Source organism: Sitophilus oryzae, unplaced genomic scaffold (genome assembly GCF_002938485.1).
Source record: "Sitophilus oryzae breed Bouriz unplaced genomic scaffold, Soryzae_2.0 scaffold_1440_pilon_pilon, whole genome shotgun sequence".
Lineage (NCBI taxonomy): Eukaryota > Metazoa > Arthropoda > Insecta > Coleoptera > Curculionidae > Sitophilus > Sitophilus oryzae.
In genome coordinates this window covers 1,930,714-1,953,188 of record NW_022146105.1, presented here as the reverse complement: position 1 = coordinate 1,953,188, position 22,475 = coordinate 1,930,714, and the positions used below count along the sequence as shown (strand labels likewise).

General features: G+C 31.7%; 1 protein-coding gene across 2 annotated transcripts in view; it reads right to left on the bottom strand.

Moving 5' to 3' along the window:
* The window catches only part of LOC115876734 (neurogenic locus protein delta), an 89,318-nt gene that overhangs the window by 17,945 nt on the left and 48,898 nt on the right, over positions 1-22,475 (bottom strand). The window contains exons 1-2 of one of the 2 annotated variants that reach the window (XM_030892639.1): positions 2,245-2,355; positions 643-792 (exon numbers count right to left, since the gene is read on the bottom strand). In XM_030892639.1, the coding sequence (XP_030748499.1) occupies positions 643-690 (48 nt within the window). In that variant the 5' untranslated portion in view covers positions 691-792; positions 2,245-2,355. Of the gene's footprint in view, positions 1-642; positions 793-2,244; positions 2,356-22,475 lie in introns of those variants that run through there. The other variant, XM_030892638.1, reaches the window with a different exon arrangement.

Here is a 22,475-nt window from a genome sequence, read left to right as displayed (position 1 = left end):
AACTAATTTTGGCATAAATTTAGAAAAAGCCAGCGTTATGATTCTATTTCTCAATAAATACTTTGTCTCTCTTCGATAACTCTTAATTATTTTTTTGTAATTGGTACCATCGTGAATTACCAATAAGCTGTTGCATGATAAAATATTTTAATAAGCTTCTAAAGCTTTCTAAAAATGCACCGTTAATTTAAATTTCCACATTCCTAGTAAAACTGTACGATCTACTTTCTTAAATAACAATTAATTTTGTTAACAATTAATATTTGTTTTGGCGGTTGCTTAAATCAGATTTAATCGAAATAAATTCATTGTATGCATTTTAGCAGACTGTACAAATAGGTGTAATGAAAAATTAGAAAATTCGTGTTTGTATTTACATTTTGATAATGAAAAAGCTGAGGCAGCTGACAAAAGCTCCATTGAAGTGTGAACGGCTACGTTAAGCGTGATGTGCTAGAGAATGCGCAAGGGTGAAAATGACGGTTAGAAAAGTTTGTTAGCGCGTAAGCTGTAGTAAATAAAGGCGTCATTGAGGTTGTTGAGACACTGACCATGTTTATAATATTTCACTGTCTCCTGCCATTCAAACGTGACTGCGGATGGTTCTGAGAAAAACTTAGCCAGCTAAAAATCTAGACTTACCTGAAGAATTAAAGAAAGTCCAACCAGGAAGAAAAGTATCCAAGACATGTCGAAGAAATGTAGTAACGCGATGTCCGGATATGGGGACGATGGAGCAACAACGTCCAGGTAGTGTTACCTCAAAGGTACTCTGCAACACCGCGCCATAGGCTAGCGAAAGAAAAAAAAACACTTTGCTCACTAAAAAGTTCACTAGAGACCATGCACTTAAATCTAATAATCCACAGTAAAGCACAGGCACATGCAGAAAAAAAGAGTTAGCAAATTATGTCGGAAAGCCGGGTGGTTTCGCACACCATAGCGCTGTAACGTTCACTAAACACAAGATTACGCGTTCGCTATATGGAAAGAACGCTTTCGGTGCGCGATGCGGCACGTTCAACGTCTGTGCTTTCGAGTTTGTGCCGACTGAGTGAACGAAAAGCAATAAGCATTGAGCGCGGACCGTGTGGTAGCGTCCTAGTGGTGGGGACGCTCTCTAAGGGGTATGTAGACGGGTGCTTCCGAGGTGGTACCCTCACCCTGCCCCTCTGCCGCGCGAATCTCAATTACCTAGTTTACGTTCACGTAAAGTCTTAGAACAGAAAAAAACAACAACTTTAGAGCTTTACCGATGATGACTAACAACTCAGCCAGCGACTTCTTTCTTCGTTAGCATTTATAGATAACCAGGGTTTCTTCGTGCACAGTACCACTCAATTCGTTCAATTTCTTAATTATGTAATTACCAAAATTTCCCGTAATGCCACAATTAACACATCTGTCAACAACTCTCGGTCTTACGTCACTTCTTCGCGAGACTGTCAAGTCATCCATTATCTATGACCCTAAATTCTAAGTGTGGGTTTACATGCATCCGTAATGCGTCGTCCGTCGTTGATTTTATGCAATTTTATTGATTCCGTCACTTGACTCATAAGTATGAGCTGTAATTTTTGAAATAAACCAATAAAATTGCATAAAAAATATTTTACCAAAAAAATATTAATTATAAAAACTATACAATTAATACAGCCAAAAAATCGTATTTTCAGTTTCAAATGCCCGCCGTTTTCTTTGTATTATTAAAACTGACTATTTAACAAAAACAAATATCAAATAATAAACAATATGCAACAAACAAAACCAATATCGAAAAGTAAATAATTAAACAGAATATTGGTAATTTACTATTTAATATTTTAAAGATTGTCCAGAGTACCGTCAAAAATGTCCTGTCAAATGCCTGTGCTTGTCAAACGATCCAGAAAATTAATATTTTCATTTTTTTATGAAAAAAGTGTACGAAGCTGATAATTACGTAATTTTTTATGGAATATTTTCTTTGCATTGCTTAGGTAATCATTAGTACCTATTTAAAACTCATTTACTCGTTAAGTTTCGGTTTTATAACGTATTCTTATCTACAACAATACAGAAAAGACCTTCTGAAAGGTTTTATTCTATATGGCGTAATTTGTGATATAAAAAACGGGCTTGTTGGATATTAAATACAAATCATTTTCACAATCACCTCTTTAATAGCCTTCTCCAATAACATTAGTTTTTTATACCCCAAAAACAATTTTCGTGCAAATTTAAGTTACCATAATTTTCACTTACCTACAATATATTGGTGTGGAAAAATTTAAAACTAATATTAACACTAACCAGAACTAGATAAAATTTCCTTAAAATATCAAAAAGAACAAAAGAAAACTCCTAAAATCCTGCACACACACTCAAAACGCAAACCACACAGAGCAACTAACATTTTTTGCGTAAAAAACATTTTGTTATTATATAACTACTTTAGTCATCAAGACTCATCCTTTCCTATCTCCGATCGTTAAAAACAACAAAAAACTGTTTGTTATATCGAGCAAATGTGCTATACAGGGTGTGCTATAATATTATATCTCTATATTTGCCCTCAATGTCTACCAAATGTTGATTTTGAAGTACATACGAGGAATACAAATGTTGGAAAAATAAATAGAATCGAAATTAAATTAAACAAGGGCTGCGGTTAACCCTAAGTGTAAAGTAATGCTTATTTACTCTAGGAAAATTAAATGAGTTTTAGCTAATGAAATTATATTGACTTTAGGGTAGTAGCTCCAATTCATTTTTTAAACTCAACTAATTAATTTTAGAAACACGATTACTTATATTTGTTTAAAAAAATCTGTATGTGCGTCTATGTATGAAATGTTTTTCAAAAGTGGCTCCCTATATACAGGGTGGCCCATTAGTGCGTGGAAGTCCAATATCGTCGTTGTTATTGTCGAAGATATAAAAAAAAGTTTTATACAGATGTTGCATAGTTTATGAAGGGGCATATACTAAAAATATTTTATTATATACAGGGTGTCACAAAAAAAGGTTATGATAGAGTTTTAAGCTTTTTTAAATTGCACCCTTCACTTTGTAGATAAATTAATGGATTCAGCATAAAATTCTGCATAAATATAGTACACTATTTTTATTTGAAGCTATATTTAGTAAAACTTAGGTTAAAAACACTATATCTGAAAAGTGGTTAAAAACTGGAGTGAATATAACTTCATTAATACTTAGCTGTATTTTCCTAAACACCAAGAATAACAGAACAGATCCATGATGGAAAATTTACATTATCCTATACAGGGTATTTTTTATGGCGTCACCAAACTCGAAATATTTAAAATGCTATATCTTTATTTATTAAATACAACACCCTCTATATTATATTTCGTTTAGATACAGAATTAAAAAATGTTCACTTTTTAATTTTGCATCTAAAAGAAAAATAACATACAGGGTGTTACATATAAAAAAGAGAGATATAGCATTTTAAATATTGCGTTGTTAGGGGCACCATAAAAATTACCCTGTACAAGATAATGTAAATTTTCCTTCAAGGGTTTATTCTGTTCTCCTTGGTGATTAGAAAAAGATAGTATAAGTATTAATAATGTTAAATTCACTGTGGTTTTTAGCCACTTTTCGGATATAGTGTTTTTAACCAAAGTTTCGGTAAATATGAAATAGAATGGCAACACCGCATAGTGCGGGAAATAAAAATAGCGTACTAAATTTTAGGCTAAATCCAAATCTATACAGAAAAATGAGGGATGCTACTTCAAGAAAAACTTTATCATAACTTTTTTATGCACATCCTGCATAAAATAAAATATTTTTAGGATGTGTCTCTATAAACCATGCATCTGTATAAAACATTTTTTCGTATCTTCGACAGCTCTACGACGGTATTGTACTTCCTCGTACTATTACGCCACCCTGTATGTCTGTTTTTCTAAATCCTTCACAAATTACTAGGTGGAAAAGTTATTTTAAAATGTTTAAAAATAGTACACGTGTGTTCTATGGTTAACCCCTTCTTATTTTAAATCCCTTAAGACCAGTCGTAACTGATCAAGTATGCTACTTAAGCTACATTACTTAGATTAAGTCTGTCTTTGAAACGGATATGTTACTTTATACACTAGCTTGAGGATGTAAAAATATCGTTAAATCCCTGTGCCTCGTTTTATAGGAATAATCTGATAGGGAATAAAAATGTTTTAGTCTTCAAACTGAATTTTGTGCAACCTCTTGTAATTTGAAGGTATAGAGTAAAGGTGCTGGGTAAAACAAGCGCCTTTTGAAAATGTGGCCAAAGGTCTTTAAAAAGATACTGTAGATTGACGTAACATCTGCTCTGATCCCGAAGGTAGAAATATTGTTTTGGAGCAACTGTTCAATTTAAACGACCATCATTGATTTTATTTTTTTCTGCCTTAAAGGCATTTTTTACTGGAGTTTTTTTTTAATATCTAGTATTTTTTAACCAGTTTACAGGGTGTTCATTTGTCCAAAAAAGTCTTATGAAATAATTATGCACACAAATTCAGATAATTGTTTTTTTCCGCCAGATTATTTAGTTTTATAGAGTAAATCAATATCATAATATTATCAATATCAAAATGGCTAATTTACAATTTTTTTGTCGCTTTTATAATGTCCTTAAATAATAAGGGCAAAATAGAAAAATCAGTAATCCCTGGATATTAAGATGTTAAAAAAGTATTTCATTTTCAATTTCAAAAACTGTTTTCCTATGTCATTTGTCATTATACTCTGGTAAATCTTTTTATGCTGAAAATTGAGAATGAGATGTATATTGTGATTTTGGTTTCCTTTATTTAAGTAAACAGTTATTTAGTAAAAATGTCAAATGTATTTTTATATAAAAAACCTCTTTATTCAATTCTTTCGTCAACTCGAAGTTCGGAAAGTTGGTCAAAGAATGCCTAGAGAAGCTGAATAAATTAGGCAAAGAAAATAAAGTCCTACTCTGGGGATGCCAGCTCACCAGGGGATAGAAGGCAATAAAAAAGCTAACGATCTAGCTAGAAAAGGTGCGAACACTGCACTAACTGGACCAGAACCGTTCTGCTTTCCAAGTCGAAACCAACTTAAAACGGAACTCAAGAACCTGGAAGACTCCATACCATCCGTAACCTCGGAGAAATTTCTCAGAACTTGAGATGAACGAGAAAAATCAAAGATTTTTCTTGATTTCAGTAAGAACAATCATACTTCAGTAGACTGAAGCTAAGAAATAAAGGCGAAGATCTGTAAGGTCGCGGTGATTATAACCCCCTAACCTCCCACACATTCTGCATTCTACATTACACCCTGTACAATATAGTTTCAAGACCTACAGCGAAAAAAGTGTTAGATATAATAATAATTAAATACCAGTTGCCTCAAGTGTTTTAATAAATAAATATATAGGGTGATTTTTTGACAAGGACAGGCCTTAAAAAAATACACTAAATTTTTAATTATTTTTTTACTTTAAAATTCTTATTATCTATAAGTATCTCATTGGGTTTGGGTGGAGTTATGGTGGAGGATGAAATACATGTTCTATTGTAGCACCATATGCTCTGAGCCGAAATGATTGAATAGACCTAAAAGGCTTTGAAACGGGATAACAATTTATGGATTATTACATAATATGAATCGAAGACAGCTAAGGTAGTGGGTGGGTGCTGAAACTGCCGATTTCACCGGCGATATTCGAGATCTCATGCAAGTGGTCTAATAAAATAAAATAGCAAGTACTTCCGGGGGTGTTCTAGATTTCCGGCCGGAAGTAGTCAGCCCCCAGCTGAATAATGGGTCATATTTTCCCTCTCTCGAGCATGAGATAAGCAAATATTAAGATTGTTCTCTTTTTGCGACCTGATGAAAAGATTCCTTTCAGGTGGCTTTTAGTGTGTGTTTATATTTGTCTTAGGTTCTCTTTTCTTTCCCATCAAATATGACCCAAAATTCTAGTTTAGGAAATATGAAACCTAATAATTAACTAAGAACCAACCCTATTACTACTACCCTATTTTTGTTATCTATGACTAACTATACCGATAATTTTAGAAAAATCACCAAAATTATACATATTTTTAGCTGTTTTTTTTACAGGTTTTCAAGACAGCTAGAAATAATTAAAAAAAAATAAATAAAAGTTAGCACCTAGATTTTGAACAATTGTTGTAATAATAGTTTTATCAAAACCGATAAATTGATCTAAGTTAGCAACGTTTACAACTAGTAGTGCGCTACTCTTTTCAATTAGTTAATAAGAATAGTTTTAAATAATAATTAAAATTCAATTATTAACATAATGGAATCATATTAAAATTTGGTCTATTGTTATATTTAACCATCAAAATTTTCTTATTTAAAAAAATCAAATCGTACCTTTTTCAAACTTAAATAAAATCAATCTAGACGCATAATAGCGCTGCAACGTTTTTGAGAACTGCCGAAGTGACACTTATCCTACATATCCTACAGATAAGGTAGCAGCTGCTCCCAATGGTCCAGCTCAACGGGCATATTTGGCACGTGCTACATGCCAGCCACATGGCCCTCTGCCTCCAATTTACGCGGTGCAGAGCCATATTTCACGAAACTATATCAGGTGGTCGGCGCTTTTAAAATCTAAGCCGGACTTCCGTTAACGTTTTCAAAAGCGCTGCCAAAGATCATCTTGAAGCGGCCTTTTATTTTTAGGTTATTTAATATTTTTCGAGGGGCTTCTGTATCTCTTAGGTTTATATTTGCTGGAAGTGCATAAAATTACCTACGAACTCCCAACTTTTCATAATTCTCCGACAATTCTTATTATGTTCATAAGCACTATGAATATGTATAAAAAAGAGTCAATTTTTCGACTTTTTTCCATACATATAGTCATGAAAATTGGAGATTTTCGTCATGTAATCGATTTTGTTAAAACTGCTGTTATTTGCTAATCAAAAGGCATAGAATAGGAAAATATAGACCACTCTAGTCTTACGAGAACAATAATGGATGTAAGGGTTGTTTTAACCATTATCAAAAATATCTGAAAAACAAGAGTTGAAAAAATTAATTTTTACTGATATTTTCATAATTTTTGTACTATGTTTACTATTTTTCTACGACCTTTGATAATGGGTAAAAAATAGCCAAAAATGGGCATATTTTCGGCTTTATTCCAGTCATGAAAATTGTCCATTTTCGTCATGTCACCGATTTTGTTAAAACCGCTGTTATTTATATAGGCCATTGTAGTCTTACGAGAGCAGTAATGGATGTAGGGAATGTTTGAACCATCATCAAAAATAGCCCAAAAACAGGGGTTCAGAACAATATTTTTTTTACAAAACCAAAGTATATCTAAGCCTTTAAAGCTGTATAAATCTGCTGATATTTTCATAATTTTAGGACTATGTTTACTACAATTCTAAGACCTCTGAAAATGAGCCTTCCAAAAATAGGCATTTTTTTAACTTTTTTCCATACATATAGTCAAGAAAATTGGCGATTTTAATCATGTCACCGATTTCGTTAAAACTGCTAATTATTTACTAATTAAAAGGCGTAGAATATGAAAATATAGGCCATATTAGTCTTACCAGAACAGTAATGAACGTAAATGTCGTTTTAATCATCATCAAAAATAGCCCAAAAACAAGGGTTCAAAAAATTAATTTTTTCACAAAACCAAGGTATCTAAGCTTTTAAAGGTGTGTATATTCTGAATCTACATAAAAATGATGATCCATGCCTTCTGTGTCCGAGAAAATTTGCCACCAACTTCCGGCTAAACGCATGCATCCCTCAAGTGGTATTGCTTTTGCTCTACGTGGCGCACACGGTGTTAGCGCTAAGAGGAAATGCACGGTGGTTTATGCACATTGCAGCTTGCCAGCTGCACAAATGACGTATTATCCGTTCCACTGACGGTCTGTTTTGCATTGCACTGCAACCTACCCTCCGTTTTATTTTTAGCATCGCTATTTTCGATTTTGACCCAATTCCTCACCGATGGTGGGTTTACGCAGGCATGGATTTGGTGGAGCTATAAGTGACCATGCGAGTCTGACTTATACCCCAGGAATAGGGTTTCCATAGCAGTTTTTGGAAATTCCAGACAAGTGAGTTCTGAAATTTGGACAAAATTCGGACTTGAATGTCTGAAATATTATAGATAAATTACTATAATTTTAAGAATCTTAAGCTACTTAAACTCAAAAATGTAGAATTGTTTTTTAGAAACGTTTCCATGCAGTGATCTTGAACAAAACCTAACATTGCTCTAACACAGCTTCATATTTCTTCATAACTTATTATGGAAAAGCTCCTTTAAATTTCTCACATATTATCAAACCCATAAATATTTACTAAGCTAAATTAAAGAAAATTAAAAACAAATTTAGCAGATTTGAATCCGAAGAAAATTATTTAATGAAATGTAATGATTTCAGGAAATATTAAATAGTCTGTAATGACTTAATGAAACGAGTAGTATTAAAAAATATATTTTAGATTGAAGATAAAATACATAGCATGGTAAAATATTGTAGTCTATATGTAACATGATTTACAGGTGCAGCTCTACTATTAACTGAAATAAAATGTATAAAGATACTACCCTCATGTTGTGGACTTTTAGATATAATAATTGATCTGGGTGAATTATTCAACTTACAGTACTTTGTCATGTGGGTTAGTATGTTTACAAGCAAAAGGCACATTATTTTAGTACCACAATTCGTTATTCTTTCTTATGAGTGTACCTAAACATAATTTTTCTTACATTTTTTAAAATTCTATTTCGAAGCTGTAATTGTACCCTTATAAACACGCTTTTTTATAAAGGTGGGGCGTATTTTTTTTATCTACATAATAAATATAATAAGGAGAAGGTTTCACTAAAACGAATCAAATTTCTGTTTGTTATATAAAAACCTAAATGGATTATTGACGTAAAATTGATTATTATTACTCGAAAGAGATCAATACTGAGATTTACAGAAAAAAGCGAATTTCTTTAACTTCCATAATAGCTTGATTAACGGTACACATGTAGCATAATACGTATTGCTTTCTTTAGTAAATGGCATGTAAAGGATTTTATGGCTATTCTTTCTTAATAGTTCGTCAATTAAGCGATGGTTACCGGCCGTATGCTTCAATAAAGCCTTTTGGACGTGATATTGCAGCAAACGGTTTTTAAATGTTCCTTGCAACTGTTTTGTTATGTTACGAGCTCGCTAGATGTGAATTTAATTGATCTCTTTTCGGACAGTTTGGACAACAAAACGTTTTGTTCGGAGTCGAAGAATTTTTTTGACAATTTCTCGAAGTAACTGTTGCGGGAATCATACCACAATTTTCTTTATCAGATCCAATTATTTATAAAAAAAGTAATAACGAGAACACTGTTAAAATATTTTCGTTGTAGTCCTTTCAAAGTCTACTAAGTCTGGAGTTCTAGAGTCATTTTTAAGTCTATTTTGTAGATGTAAATTTTATGGGAGGGTGGAAGTTAATAACCGCGACCTTATAGATTGTGTCTATTGTGTCCCCCTTCTTGAGTTATAACCAGGGCCGGCGGAAGGCAAATATTGAGACCGGGCGAGTACCCTATCTGGCGCCCCCAATAGTTATTATAATTCTCTTTTTTTTTCAATACTATCCTTTAACTACAACTAAGCATATTTATGCTACTTTAATAATAAAATTTCACTTAAAGATACTTCAAAATTCTACTCTTCTTTCAATCTTAGTCTACGTTTGTTGTTTTTTGTATACCGGGTGCGTCTCGAAATTGCCTCAACCCTATAACTTTTTTATTTTTTACATAAAAAACGAGATTTGGTAAGTTAGTATATGACATAAATTAGGATTGATTGACTATTCAATTGTTTTTGGGCCCCTTCCTGTTTCATCGGAAATGACTAAAACTTTTGATTTTTAAATGGCACCTTGGTATATTTTTACTTAATTCGATAGAAAATGACACTCTGAGTAGAATGACATATCATATATCAACTTTTGACATTTTCATTCTAAAAACATAATATTTTAAATTTCAATCTAGAGGATCGAGCCTTGGAAAAATAGATTTGATCGTCTAATGTTTTTCGTGTCTTGTCCTGGCCGGTCCAAAATATGCCAAAATCGTATTTTTAATCGAAAATATCAAAAGATGACATATGTCATAAAGTAGAAATATACCGAGGGTGCCATTTAAAAATCAAAAGTTGTAGTAATTTCCGGTGAAAGAAGAAGTGACCAAAAAGAATTGAATGCGTCAATTAATCTTAATTTATGTCGTATACTAATATACCAAATTTCGTTTTTTTTTGAAAAAATAAATAAGTTAGAGGGGTGAGCCACTTTTGAGACGCACCCGGTATATGGAGTTATGAGAAATAGAATTCCAACTTCGGCAGTCTCGTTCTGGTATAAGTGATCTTTGAAAATATTAGTATTTAGTTTCAAGCAGTTGCATTATTCTTCTATATGAATTTAAGAAAATTTTCTTTTCTTTTTCACAATCAATTATTTCGTGCAGAATCAGTTTATGATCAGATACAGTTTTGTCGGCTTCAAAATGAGGTTCAGCCAGTGTTTGAAATGCATTCCTTTGTCTTACTCTAATGAGAAAATTCTACGATTCTGCTACCATTTTCCGTGTATTATTACATATTCAATTGGGAATCTCAAAATCACCAAAAAATTGATATATTTTCCCACTACTGTTGATAAATTAATTTAACTAATGAGGCAAACTTATAAGCTATTTTTTTGATAATAAGGATATCGAGATCCTCTTCAGCTTCTTGCGAAAGAATATTTACCTCATGTAATTTTAGGATATATCAGCCATTAATAATAAATAAAAGGGTAGTAGAAAAAGTGCGATTTTGAGCAGTCAGTCTAAAACTGCCAATTTTGCTGGCTCTTGACCCAAAACAGTTTGTTTAGACAAAATTTATAAAAACAAGAATTATAGAAAGAAAGGTTATTTACAAAAAGTTGATAGCTTTTGAATTATAAGTAAAATACCACGAACAAATCAGATTTATATTTTTTTATTTTATTTTGTTTAAGATTTTTCCACGAAAATGAATTCGCAAATCTCAGTTTCAAATAGAGCACCCAAAAAAACATATAGAATGGAAGAAATTAAAGCTATCCCAAAGCTTTCATGCAAAGGATTTTTTGAGCATAATTTCAGTAAACTATAATAGGATACGTCTAGGATATAGTAGTGTTTATAATGTTTAGTCAGATATTCTTCCCTATGTGGTGTGGTGTGTGGTAATTGGTAATATTTTAATGTGGAAATTGATAGTACCGATTAATTATTGATCTGGTCATTCGTTACTGTTTTTAAATATTTTAGTTGCCGTCGTGGCGCCCCTCGTATGTGGCGCCCCGGGCAGCCGCATGGGTCGCCCGGCTCTTCCGCCGGCCCTGGTTATAACTAGTAGTGGGAACTATCGAATGAATACTATCGAAACATTCGATAGTTGCAATTCATTCGAATAATTCGATAGTTAGTAAGAAAACATTCGTTGAAAACTATTCGAATAAAAAATATCGAATAGATCCGTCATCTGCCTTGAAATATTGTATTCTAGTAATTCGGCAGCAAAAACCATTCATTTATAAAATTCATTCATTTATGAAATTCATTTATTCGTCAGGATCGATTATAATAAAATATTAACTGAATTTTAATTGTCGCCCGGCGACGTAGGTTTCTTTCCGAGAAGCCCGACAGCGGTCGGTGGCAATGCTATGAAAGAAGGCGACATCTTTGATTTTTTGCGGAGTCAGATATAGATAAGGACACATTATTTTTTTTATTGAGGTGCTAGTATTTACACAGAAAATACATTATGAAGGGCGCTGTTGCCATATTTAGATATTAGTTGATATTAGCAAAGAATATTATTGTTTGGCTTTAGTTAGTTAGGGTTAGTATGTCTATATATTCTGCATTTTTTTAATTAATATTCTGTTGTTACACTGCAATAATACTTGTTATTTTGGATGTAGGAAAAGTTAGTAATGTTTTTAAGCAAAGACTGGTTTAATAAATAATAATACAGTAATAATTTGTTATACCTATTAACAATAAAATTTAAAATCATTTAAAATAAAGATTTTTTTTAGTCTCTAAATCTTTTGTGTGTGGCAACGTTGGTTTATTAAATAATAATAATTATAGAACTAATTTGTTATATTAACAACAAATTTTAAAATCATGAAATATAAACATTTATTAATTTTCTAAGCATGCAGTGTAATGGAAGAAAAATATAAATAAAAAATTAGAAATCAAAATTATTTATATTACTATTTAAAAATTATATTTACTTTTACTGGCATTTACTTTAAAAAATAAATGAAATATTTCTTCGCAAAAAACTACATGTAAGAGAATTAGCATAAACAAAATAAAAACTTCGTTAACTTTTTTTTAATTGGCACGTGTAAAACTCATTTTAATTTTCTCACCCCATAGTTTGAGTTCGATAACCATTTACTTAACCACATTACTTAAATATGATTATTAAGTTCAACTAATTCATATTATTAAAACATCTAAAATACAAATATGTATTTTTAAAATTAATTGTAAGTTCATCTCATCTCTCTTAAAAATTGCTACTTCTCAAAATTTCCCATTAAAAAATAGACCATATACCATATAAAATTAAATAATTGAAAGATCGGACTACGGAAAACCACACAAATTTTCGGAAAAATTTTGACCACCTGCACATGCACACAATCGTCAATAAATAAAATTAAAAAATAACTACTATTTTAATAAACGCAAAAATAGCACAGTATTTATACGGCGAAGTTATAAAAATTTGGAAGAACTAATAATGCACTGACGCATACAAAAATCAAACGAATACTAAATTTCATTTGTCAAAAGCATTCGATAGTCGTGGCTCAACGATAACCATTTAGTCGCACAGCGAGGTTGTCACATATGCTTTAGTATACAAATGAATGAATGATTTTATTCGAATAAAACCATTCGATAGTTGAAAGCATTCATTCATTAACCATTCGATAGTCTAATTCATTCGATAGTTCCCATCGCTAGTTATAACTTATCATGTAGTCTCAGGGTTTTGATAAAAGCCAGTATCTAAGACGATTTTACAGAGGTTAGTTCTCCATCTCCGATATCAGTCTTACCAAAGTTTATGGCACGAATGGTTGTTGTCTCAACACACTTAGTGATGAGATGTTCTGGTGTTTCTTCATTTTCCTTACAGAATCTGCATTTGCCGTTGTTTCTTAGCTTCTTCTTATCTACTGAGGTGATCATTGAGGGTACAGTGTCCTGTTAAAAACCACTTGACAATCCAAAGATTGTTCTTCAATCATTGTTAAGTCTATAGTCTCACACTTTCAAGGTGTTCTCCTTACATATAAAAACAACGAGTATTTAAATACATATTTATATAATTCTTGATATAGAAGAACGCTTTTAAAATAGTATCGTTGTAAAAGAACATTTCTAAAATTTAGAGTCTGGAGTGACAGAGTTTGTTTAAAGTCTAGAGCCTCAGTTTAAAGTCTAGAGTACTTTTTCCTCTATTTAATGATCTTCTATAACAAGGTACCACTTTTAAAGTGTTCCCCAAGTAGCATTTTCACGACTTGCGACCACATGTTTACTAAACACAACGTTGGATTAGTTACAAAAAATAGTTAGCTCCCTACTTTGGGTATTAAAATAAATTTAAACGTTTTTATAACGTTGTGCCGACGTTGGACTAGTACTACAGCAAAGTAGAAGCTTCTGCGACGTCGAATAAACGTTGTCTTGTAACCTTTTTTGCTTAAGTGATCTTTAGGTGATTTGGACAACGTAGTTACAACGTTGGATAATATAGAGTTTTCCGACGTCAGTTTCAGGACCTATTCCAACGTTATGCAAACGTCGTCTGTTTTACTAATTCCAACGTTGTTTAGATTTCCTTATTCTTACGTTGGTAGGACGTAGAGTCACTACCTTTTTGCAACTGTATTGAACCATAACCTTAAATCTTAAATTTTCAATTCATTGTTCTGTTCAGTCAGACAGTTCAGTGCTGTTTTTGTTTTTATAAAAAAAAAACTTAATTAAAATGGGACATAAGAAAGGTACATATAAAACTAAATTTAAATATACATCGACATATATTACCGACACTTCCTCGTTTATTTAGATTATAGAGGGCGGCACAAGCTAGACTCTAGAATGACTAAATTAGGCAATCTTGCGACTAGTATACTACCTGTTAAGGCCGAACTGCGACTTTATTAGTCCAGTATGCGACTACTCGAACTACTCCATCTTAATCTCCAAAACAACAAAGTTAAAGCCGCCATGTTGTTAAATAAGAAAATGTTTCGTTCTTAAAATAGCAATTCCTGCTTTTTGAATACATTAACTTGAAATATTTGACCCTAAAAAATACGCGGAAACAATTTTTTCGAATGCGAATAAATTATTCTCATTTTACTAAAAAAAAAATTCAAGAAAATTTTTAAAACTTCTTTAATTTCAAGGCCCATTAGTATTTTTTAAAGTAGAAACAATACATTTATCAATAAAGTTGTTTGCGTTTAACTTTTTACCTTGGGTAACGAGTTACAGAGTCGGTTAAAGTGTTTCAATAATTATGATCTTCAAACATCCTCCACACTTAAATACTTTTGTTTTGTTTTCCTTCACTGCCATCTGACATATGTCTCTAACTAAATTATAAATATAATATTTTTACTATAATTATCCCAATTTAGGATAAAACGCGACTTAGACGCCATATTAGTTTTGTATTTCTGTGAATTAGGATTTTAAACAACGTTGAGTTTGTACTAAATTAGGCTTCTAGCCAACGTCGGTATCCAACGTCGTTTCGACCCAAAAATTATTCTCCAAACTAGTGCAGACTAGGGTTAGCACGAGGTTGTGCCGACGTTGCGCCCCGACGTTTGGTCGCGTGACACAACGTTGTCCCGACGTCCAAATGCTGCTTGGGTCTCGATATAGTTTATAATACCCCTTTCTTATTTTTATGAAATAATTATTCCCTGGTGTATTTTATACTTAAACTGAACTTAGAAGTAATTAGTTTAGCAATTTTGAGTTATTTGTAAAATAGCTTAAATAACAAGTAATTTAGTGTCATGTACATGTAGAAAATTGTCGAAAAACATTAAAAATAATCAGTCAGGAATGGCTTGAAGCGTCCGTAGCCTGACTAAAACCCAAAGTAACGAACTGGGTTATCGGAAAATTATAGAACGTACTTATATTTATTATATGAAATGCATAAAATTAGTCAAACGAAAAGAATAAGAAACGTCAGCGGCCTAGGGCTGTGCGGCATCGTTTTCCTTTGACCTAAGGTCTCTGATTTACCTATTCCCCTACTTAAACTCGAGAAATTTTTGTGGCATCAGCAGCAGCCTCGAGAAACAAAACCAAACGATGATTTATGGCCATCGGATACATTCTAGCGTGTATCCGAGGCATTCAAATAAACATATTATAAGTTTCGAAGCATTTCGAGATTGAAATATCGATAAAATCAAGCTCTGTTTTAACCCTGTCATCTTCGTCATAAGCTTGCGTAGAAATATTTCTTGTTTGATCCATATTATAAAAAGAAGATGAACATTATTCAGACCGTGCGCGTTTTTTGTGGTGCCGGCCAGTGCATTTCATTCTGATCCAACTTAGATAATGTAAAATGTAGTTTCATTGTTGTTACAAGTAATTGTCAATTTACATTTGCCGACGTCCACGAAATTGCATGACTGACTTAAATATTGAGGCTTTCGCCACTAAAAACACCTTAATAATACCATATACAGGGCGTTCCATTTGAAAAAAGTAACTTATAATTCTTACTTAATATTTTTATAAAAAAAACTGGACTTTTTCCATACTTAAATCATGAAAATCTTCAATTTTGGTCAATTCACTGATTTTGATAAAACTGCTGTTATTGACTAATTAAAAGGCGTAGAATAAGAAAATATAGGCCATTGTAATCTTAGTTGAAGAGTAATGGACGTAAGAGACGTTTTAACCATCATCATAAATACCCCAAAAACAAGGGTTCAAGTTATTAATTTTCTCATAAAACTAAGGTATCTGAGCTTTTAAAGGTGCATATTTTCTGAATCTACGTTCCTAAAATTAAAATTTCCTACAAATACTGATATTTTCATAATTTTACGGCTCTGTTTACTATATTTTTAAAATTTTTGAAAATGAGTAAAAAATTGCCAAAATTTATCATTTTTTCGACTTTTTTCATACATGAAAATGTGAAAATTGGCGATTTGCATCATGTCACCGATTTTGTTAAAACTGCTGTTATTTACTAATTAAAAGGCGTAGAATAAGAAAATATAGGCCATTGTAATCTTAGTTGAAGAGTAATGGACGTAAGAGACGTTTTAACCATCATCATAAATACCCCAAAAACAAGGGTTCAAGTTATTAATTTTCTCATAAAACTAAGCTATCTGAGCTTTTAAAGGTGCATATTTTCTGAATCTACGTTCCTACAATTAAAATTTCCTACAAATACTGCTATTTTCATAATTTTACGGCTCTGTTTACTATATTTTTAAAATTTTTGAAAATGAGTAAAAAATTGCCAAAATTTATCATTTTTTCGACTTTTTTCATACATGAATGTGAAAATTGGCGAGTTGCATCATGTCACCGATTTTGTTAAAACTGCTGTTATTTACTAATTAAAATGTGTAGAATAAGAAAATATAGGCCACTGTGGTCTTACAAGAACAGTAATGGATGTGGGAGACGTTTTAGCCATCATCATAAATAGCTCAAAACAAGGGTCCAAAAAATTAATTTTTTCACAAAACCAAAACGTTTAAGCTCTTAAATATTTATATATTCACAATGTACATGAAATATCCTACAAATACTAAAATTTTCATAATTCTATATCTATGTTTATTCTATGTTTATATTATATACATTTTAAAATGTGCAGCCATGACATTTTTTCGATTTTGGGCAGATCACCGATTTTGATGAAAGTACTGTTATTTGCTAATTAAGGTGCAGTATAAGAAAATATAATCCTTTTTGGCTTTACTAGTATGGTAATAGATGTAGGGAAACTTTTAAAAATCAAGGATTTTTAAAACTGATTTCCTCATAAAACAAGACTATTTAACCCATTAAATGTTTATAGTTTCTGCAAGTACATAAAATTGACTACAATGTTCGAACTTTTCATAATTTTACGACTATGTTTACAATTTTTATGTTTATATTTTCTGAAAGTACATAAAATTTCCTACTAAAGTCGCTGATTTTTTTCCATTGTACGGTATGCTATAATCATATTTAATTTGACTATATTTTCTGTCTAACATCTCACCTTATCTGTCAATGATTCGTTTTTCTTCTTTTTATGTCATATTAAAGAAAAAGAAAATTAGATACACAAAATTTTGAATGCAGAGCTTCATTTAATCGCCATGATTGCATGTAAATATAATTTAAAGTGTACTATTTTTGATTTGTAATGGTACCGTGCTTGGATAAAGCGTACCTACCTTTAAAAAGATTTTTTTCCATTAAAGCACCGACATATGCTGGGTGTAAGCGCTCATAATAGCCAGAAAGTTCTCACGGATTTTTTCGGTACCATCTGCCAATTGCCGGTGAAAAAACGAGGTACCCAACCACGTGCCAAACAGAACCTTTTTACCTGTCCTATTTAAAAGAAAAATACAATGGGAGGTAACGAAACTAAAACCGTACAAGAGCGAGGAGATGATTTTTTTTAAATTATTGTTATTAAAACATTGTGTTAGTGTGGCACCTACTCGAAATTATATTGCAATCATTTACAGAAAACAGTAACTGTGGGAAGTGTAACTCGACATTTCATAATTTTGATTACAATATTGTATAAAGGCGATGCAATAAAATTAGGGAGGGTTCGTTCTTTGACATTTCGATCTGAACAACTAACTACGAGAGAATTCCGCTCCGAAAATAATCGCCATATTTCGTAAACACCTTGTCTGTGAATTGAATTCGATTTGGACACAAAACAATGCCACGAAATTTTTTCACGGCACCAAAAGGTGATGGGATATGAAACGTCTAATTTATATTTTATATTTGGGTTATAAATAAACAAAGCGTCAAAGAGTCAATGATATAACAGCACAATCACATTCCGAAGAGGGTGATATATTTTATCGAAATCACGAAAGAACTTTTATAAACGCGATCTATATAATTTAGTAGAAGGGGACGGGCAACAGTCGTGCTAAAACTTATTTAACCTCTTAATAACACCCAGAAATTCTTTGAAATTATTATTTATTTATATTCAGTAAAAAATGACAATTTAACGCCAGATAAAGATTTTGTGTATTAATTTCAAGTCTATGACGAATCTTTTTTTGGAATAAAGAGAATTAATGAAAAAATGATAAAATTTACCAACCAAACCAAACCATATCAATAGGTATGGTAGGCTATTAAGATCGGCAAAAAAAGTTTTTTTTAATTTCACTCAAAATGAGTTATTTGTGTCATAAATGACCTAAATACAAAATATTTTCATGGTGTCTGTCTGCCTGTCCGTCTGTAACACGATAATTCAAAAACCGCTAAACCGATTTTAACCAAATTTGGCACAAAGTACTGTGGCACCCGAGAATCTGGCTATTAGTTTTTGGTGGGGGTGGGATATTGGTAAGGGGGTATTGGAGGGAGTTAAAAATTTTAAAAAATCGCAACTCCAAATTTACAGTAGCTAGCGAAACGCTTTCAATTTAAGATTAAGAATAATATTTGCAACAAAATTTGTAATAACATCAAAATCAGTCAAAGTCGCATTTTTTGAGATAAAAAAAATTGGAAAAATCCCTTTTCTTTGAAACTAAAAGAACTGCAACTTTTTATTAACATATTTTAGTATGGGCGGCTATACGTGCCTCCCGGCGCCAAATTTTTTTATTGAGGAATCGTCACGCTTCTGTACTAAAATACACTCACCGGCACGATAAACGGATACCTTAAAATTTTGATGTTTTTTAAAGTTTAATATATTTTATTCTAGTTGGCCGATTTTGATCATTTTTTAAGCAATATGTAGCTAGGTTATTTGACTTTTTAGTATCTTGTTCTAAATTAATAACGAAAGTTCCCATTTATCAATTATACGAGGAAAAACAAAATATTGATATTTTGCTGAAAGTCTGAAACACCCTGTGGAATATTAAGACAACAAGGAACTTAAAAATCATTTTATTATCTAGCCACATCCTTTCCCGATAGTATTCCATAAGGTTTTCGATAGGGACCAAAAGCAAAGGCGTGGTTTTTTAATGTCAAAATTACGAAAAAAATATTAGTGTCTTCTTCAAAAGCAAATATCTAAAAAAATAAAACCAATGAGATGAACCAAAACTATTGAGAAAAAGTGCACCCAGATGATAAAAGGATTTTAAATTTCCTTTCTGTGTTACCATATTGTTCCAAACTTTCACCAAAATAACAACATTTTGTTTTCCCTCGTATAATTGACAGATGAGAACTTTTCTTTTAATTTAGAAAGAGGCACTAAAAACTCAAATAATATAACTACAAATTACTTAAAAGATCATCAAAATCGGTTCACTAGAACACAATGTATAACATTTTAACGTGCCAGCTTTTGGTGCCGATACGTCCATTCAATAAAAATCAATAACTAAAAATTGATCAATAAATAACAACGTTTCAAGGGGTATATCTCCACTTAATGAAGAGTTTTTACACGCTTTTGTGATCCACTTGATTAGGTAAATCTAAAATGACTTAAGAGTGAAATTATTTAAACAAAGTGTAAAACAATTGGTGATGCTGTGGTCTTTAAGGAAAAAAAAGAGAAACACTTCTTACTTAGCAATCGAATCGAAAAATTTAAATGAGTCATGCTAAAACAAAATCTACACCCAATATGGCATTCTATTGTACCATTGTATTAATGACCGTGTCAGTGCTGGAGGAATACCAGACCAAAAATAAAATTTATTAAATTTGAAAGTGAAGTATTTTAATTTTCATAGAATTTCTACGTTGTGTAACGGATTGTTATTATGCAAATGTCTATTGTTGTAACAGCGTTTTATACGTTTCAATACGGCAATTTTAATTGTTCTGTTGCAGTACAAGCCTTCAGGATTGTTGAATCTTCGATTCAAGGTGCTCCTAGCTATTGTCAAATGCGTTGATTCTTATGTAATATAAGTCGTATAGATCTAGCCTTATATATTTTGTTACTTAATTTGTAATGGTTTGTTGGATTTTTGACTCAACAATTCAGTTACAGTTACATGAAAATTGGCGATTTTCGTCATCTCATCGATTTTGTTAATACTTCTGTTATTACTACTAATTAAAATGTGTAGTATAAGATGATGTAGGCCATTGATGTCTTACGAGAACAGTAATGGATGTACGAGACGTTTTAACAATCATCAAAAATAGCCGGGTTTATATATTTATGTTTTTATATTTATTATATTTATAATAAAGGGTTTTGAAAGTTTGTAAAAAATAGTTAAAAGTGGTCAAAATTTCGACTTTTTTATACATATATAAATAGTCGTGAAATTTGGCGATTTTGGAAAAGTCACAGATTTTATGTTACTGTTACTAATTAAAAGATGTAGAATAACAAAATATAGCCCTTTTTGCCAACGAGTTTGATTTAAAGGTATCAGAAAAATCTCATTAACATATTACTTTAAATTGTTAAGTATAATTGTATAAAATTATTCAAATCTTCCATTCAAAGCGTGTATTTTAAAATCTCGACATATGGCTTTTATAGCAGGTATGGCTTAATTTCTCAAAGACCAGCTGCTTGGCTTTCCTTTACATGTTACATGGCAAAGGAAAAATCTAAACTGCCTTAAATATCGACAAATTATAACCTAATATTTTACGGTAGACAATATTGGTACCTCAAAGCCGGCTTTATTACTATTATTATTTTTATTTTAGAGCACAATGTGTGCCTGTGTTTAAGTGTTATTTCTGGCAAACTGCAATATGTTACGTCTTTAAAGGATTTTTTCAAATCGATCCAAATTAGATTCCCCTCGATTTAAGTGATTTAAATTTATTTGTATTCCAGCTGTCTGAATATTCTGACAAATGTTTTGGCTCTACTAAATTTTAAAATTTACATTTTACGAATTTCTGTCCCATAAAAATATTTAATAAAACCCCAGCCACACTGATGCGTTTTCATAAAAACAGAAAAAAATACAACAGGCCTGGTGTATGAGAAGGTTTGACAAAAAGATACCCCTACAGAAAAAGGATTATTCTATAGGCTAACAGGTGTTTCCAATCTTTTCTAGACCTCTGATTGGCTGATTATACTACCGATTTTGTTCCCACGATACCGACAAAACATTTCAAAATGCTAACATCACCAGGCTTCTTCACCTGCTTCCATCGTTTTTTTGTAATTAAAAACAATATGATAACAGAATCCTATCGATCTTTTAAAATGGTTTTAACTGACTTTTTAAGTTGAATTTTTGATACATTTGTTGTCGAACCTCTGAGTGAGCTTGAACAACTATTATACAGGGTGAGTCTTAAACAAGTGCAAATATTTTTAGGGCTGGTAGATTTCGATAAAAGAAACATATTTACCGTTTTTCAAATAAGATCAAAATAATGGAGTTATTTTACTTTGAAAATTTCAAAAAATTGATTTTTTGCGTAAATTTTGAGAACCACTGGATCTTTTCTGGGTTCTCTTTCTTCTAAATTTAATCTACTATCTACGTTGTCATATTACGAAGATATTATGTTTTTTATCTAAAAACTAAGAAAACTTCCAATTTTTTTTTGGCGAAAAAAAACCCGTAGATGTGTTTTTGGGGTCGAAATATAATACCCCTAAAATATTTGCACTTATTTAAGAGTCTCCCTGTATAGAGGAATATCTCGTTACACGTGGTATATTTATACGCGGTTTCCAAAAAAAAATCATTTTTTTTTCACAAAAAAACTTCATAGACGTGGTGGGAGTCGAAATATAAAAAAAAATTTGCACTTAGGACTCTGTATAGTTTATGTAATAAAAAGTTTGTTTCAATATACGAGGTGTTTTGAAGGAACGTAACCCCCGCGCAAAACGAAGAACTCCTGTAATTGTTTAATGCAAATGGAGTCTTAATTGTATGGAAGAAAATGAACATACAGAGGAAGTGCATTCTGTAAAGGAAATAAACGTCAAAGAAGACGATGTCCGAGGCAGTTGAGTAGAGAACACCCCCTTAGTTAATTACATAAGGAACTGAACTTTGGCTGGAAACAGATTAGCAAAGCTGTCAATCGCTCCAAAAAGAGATCTTACACTTCCGTTCTTCTTGTAGGGGCCACGTGGCAATCAAGCCAGGTGGTCACTTCTTTCTACACGTTAATTAGA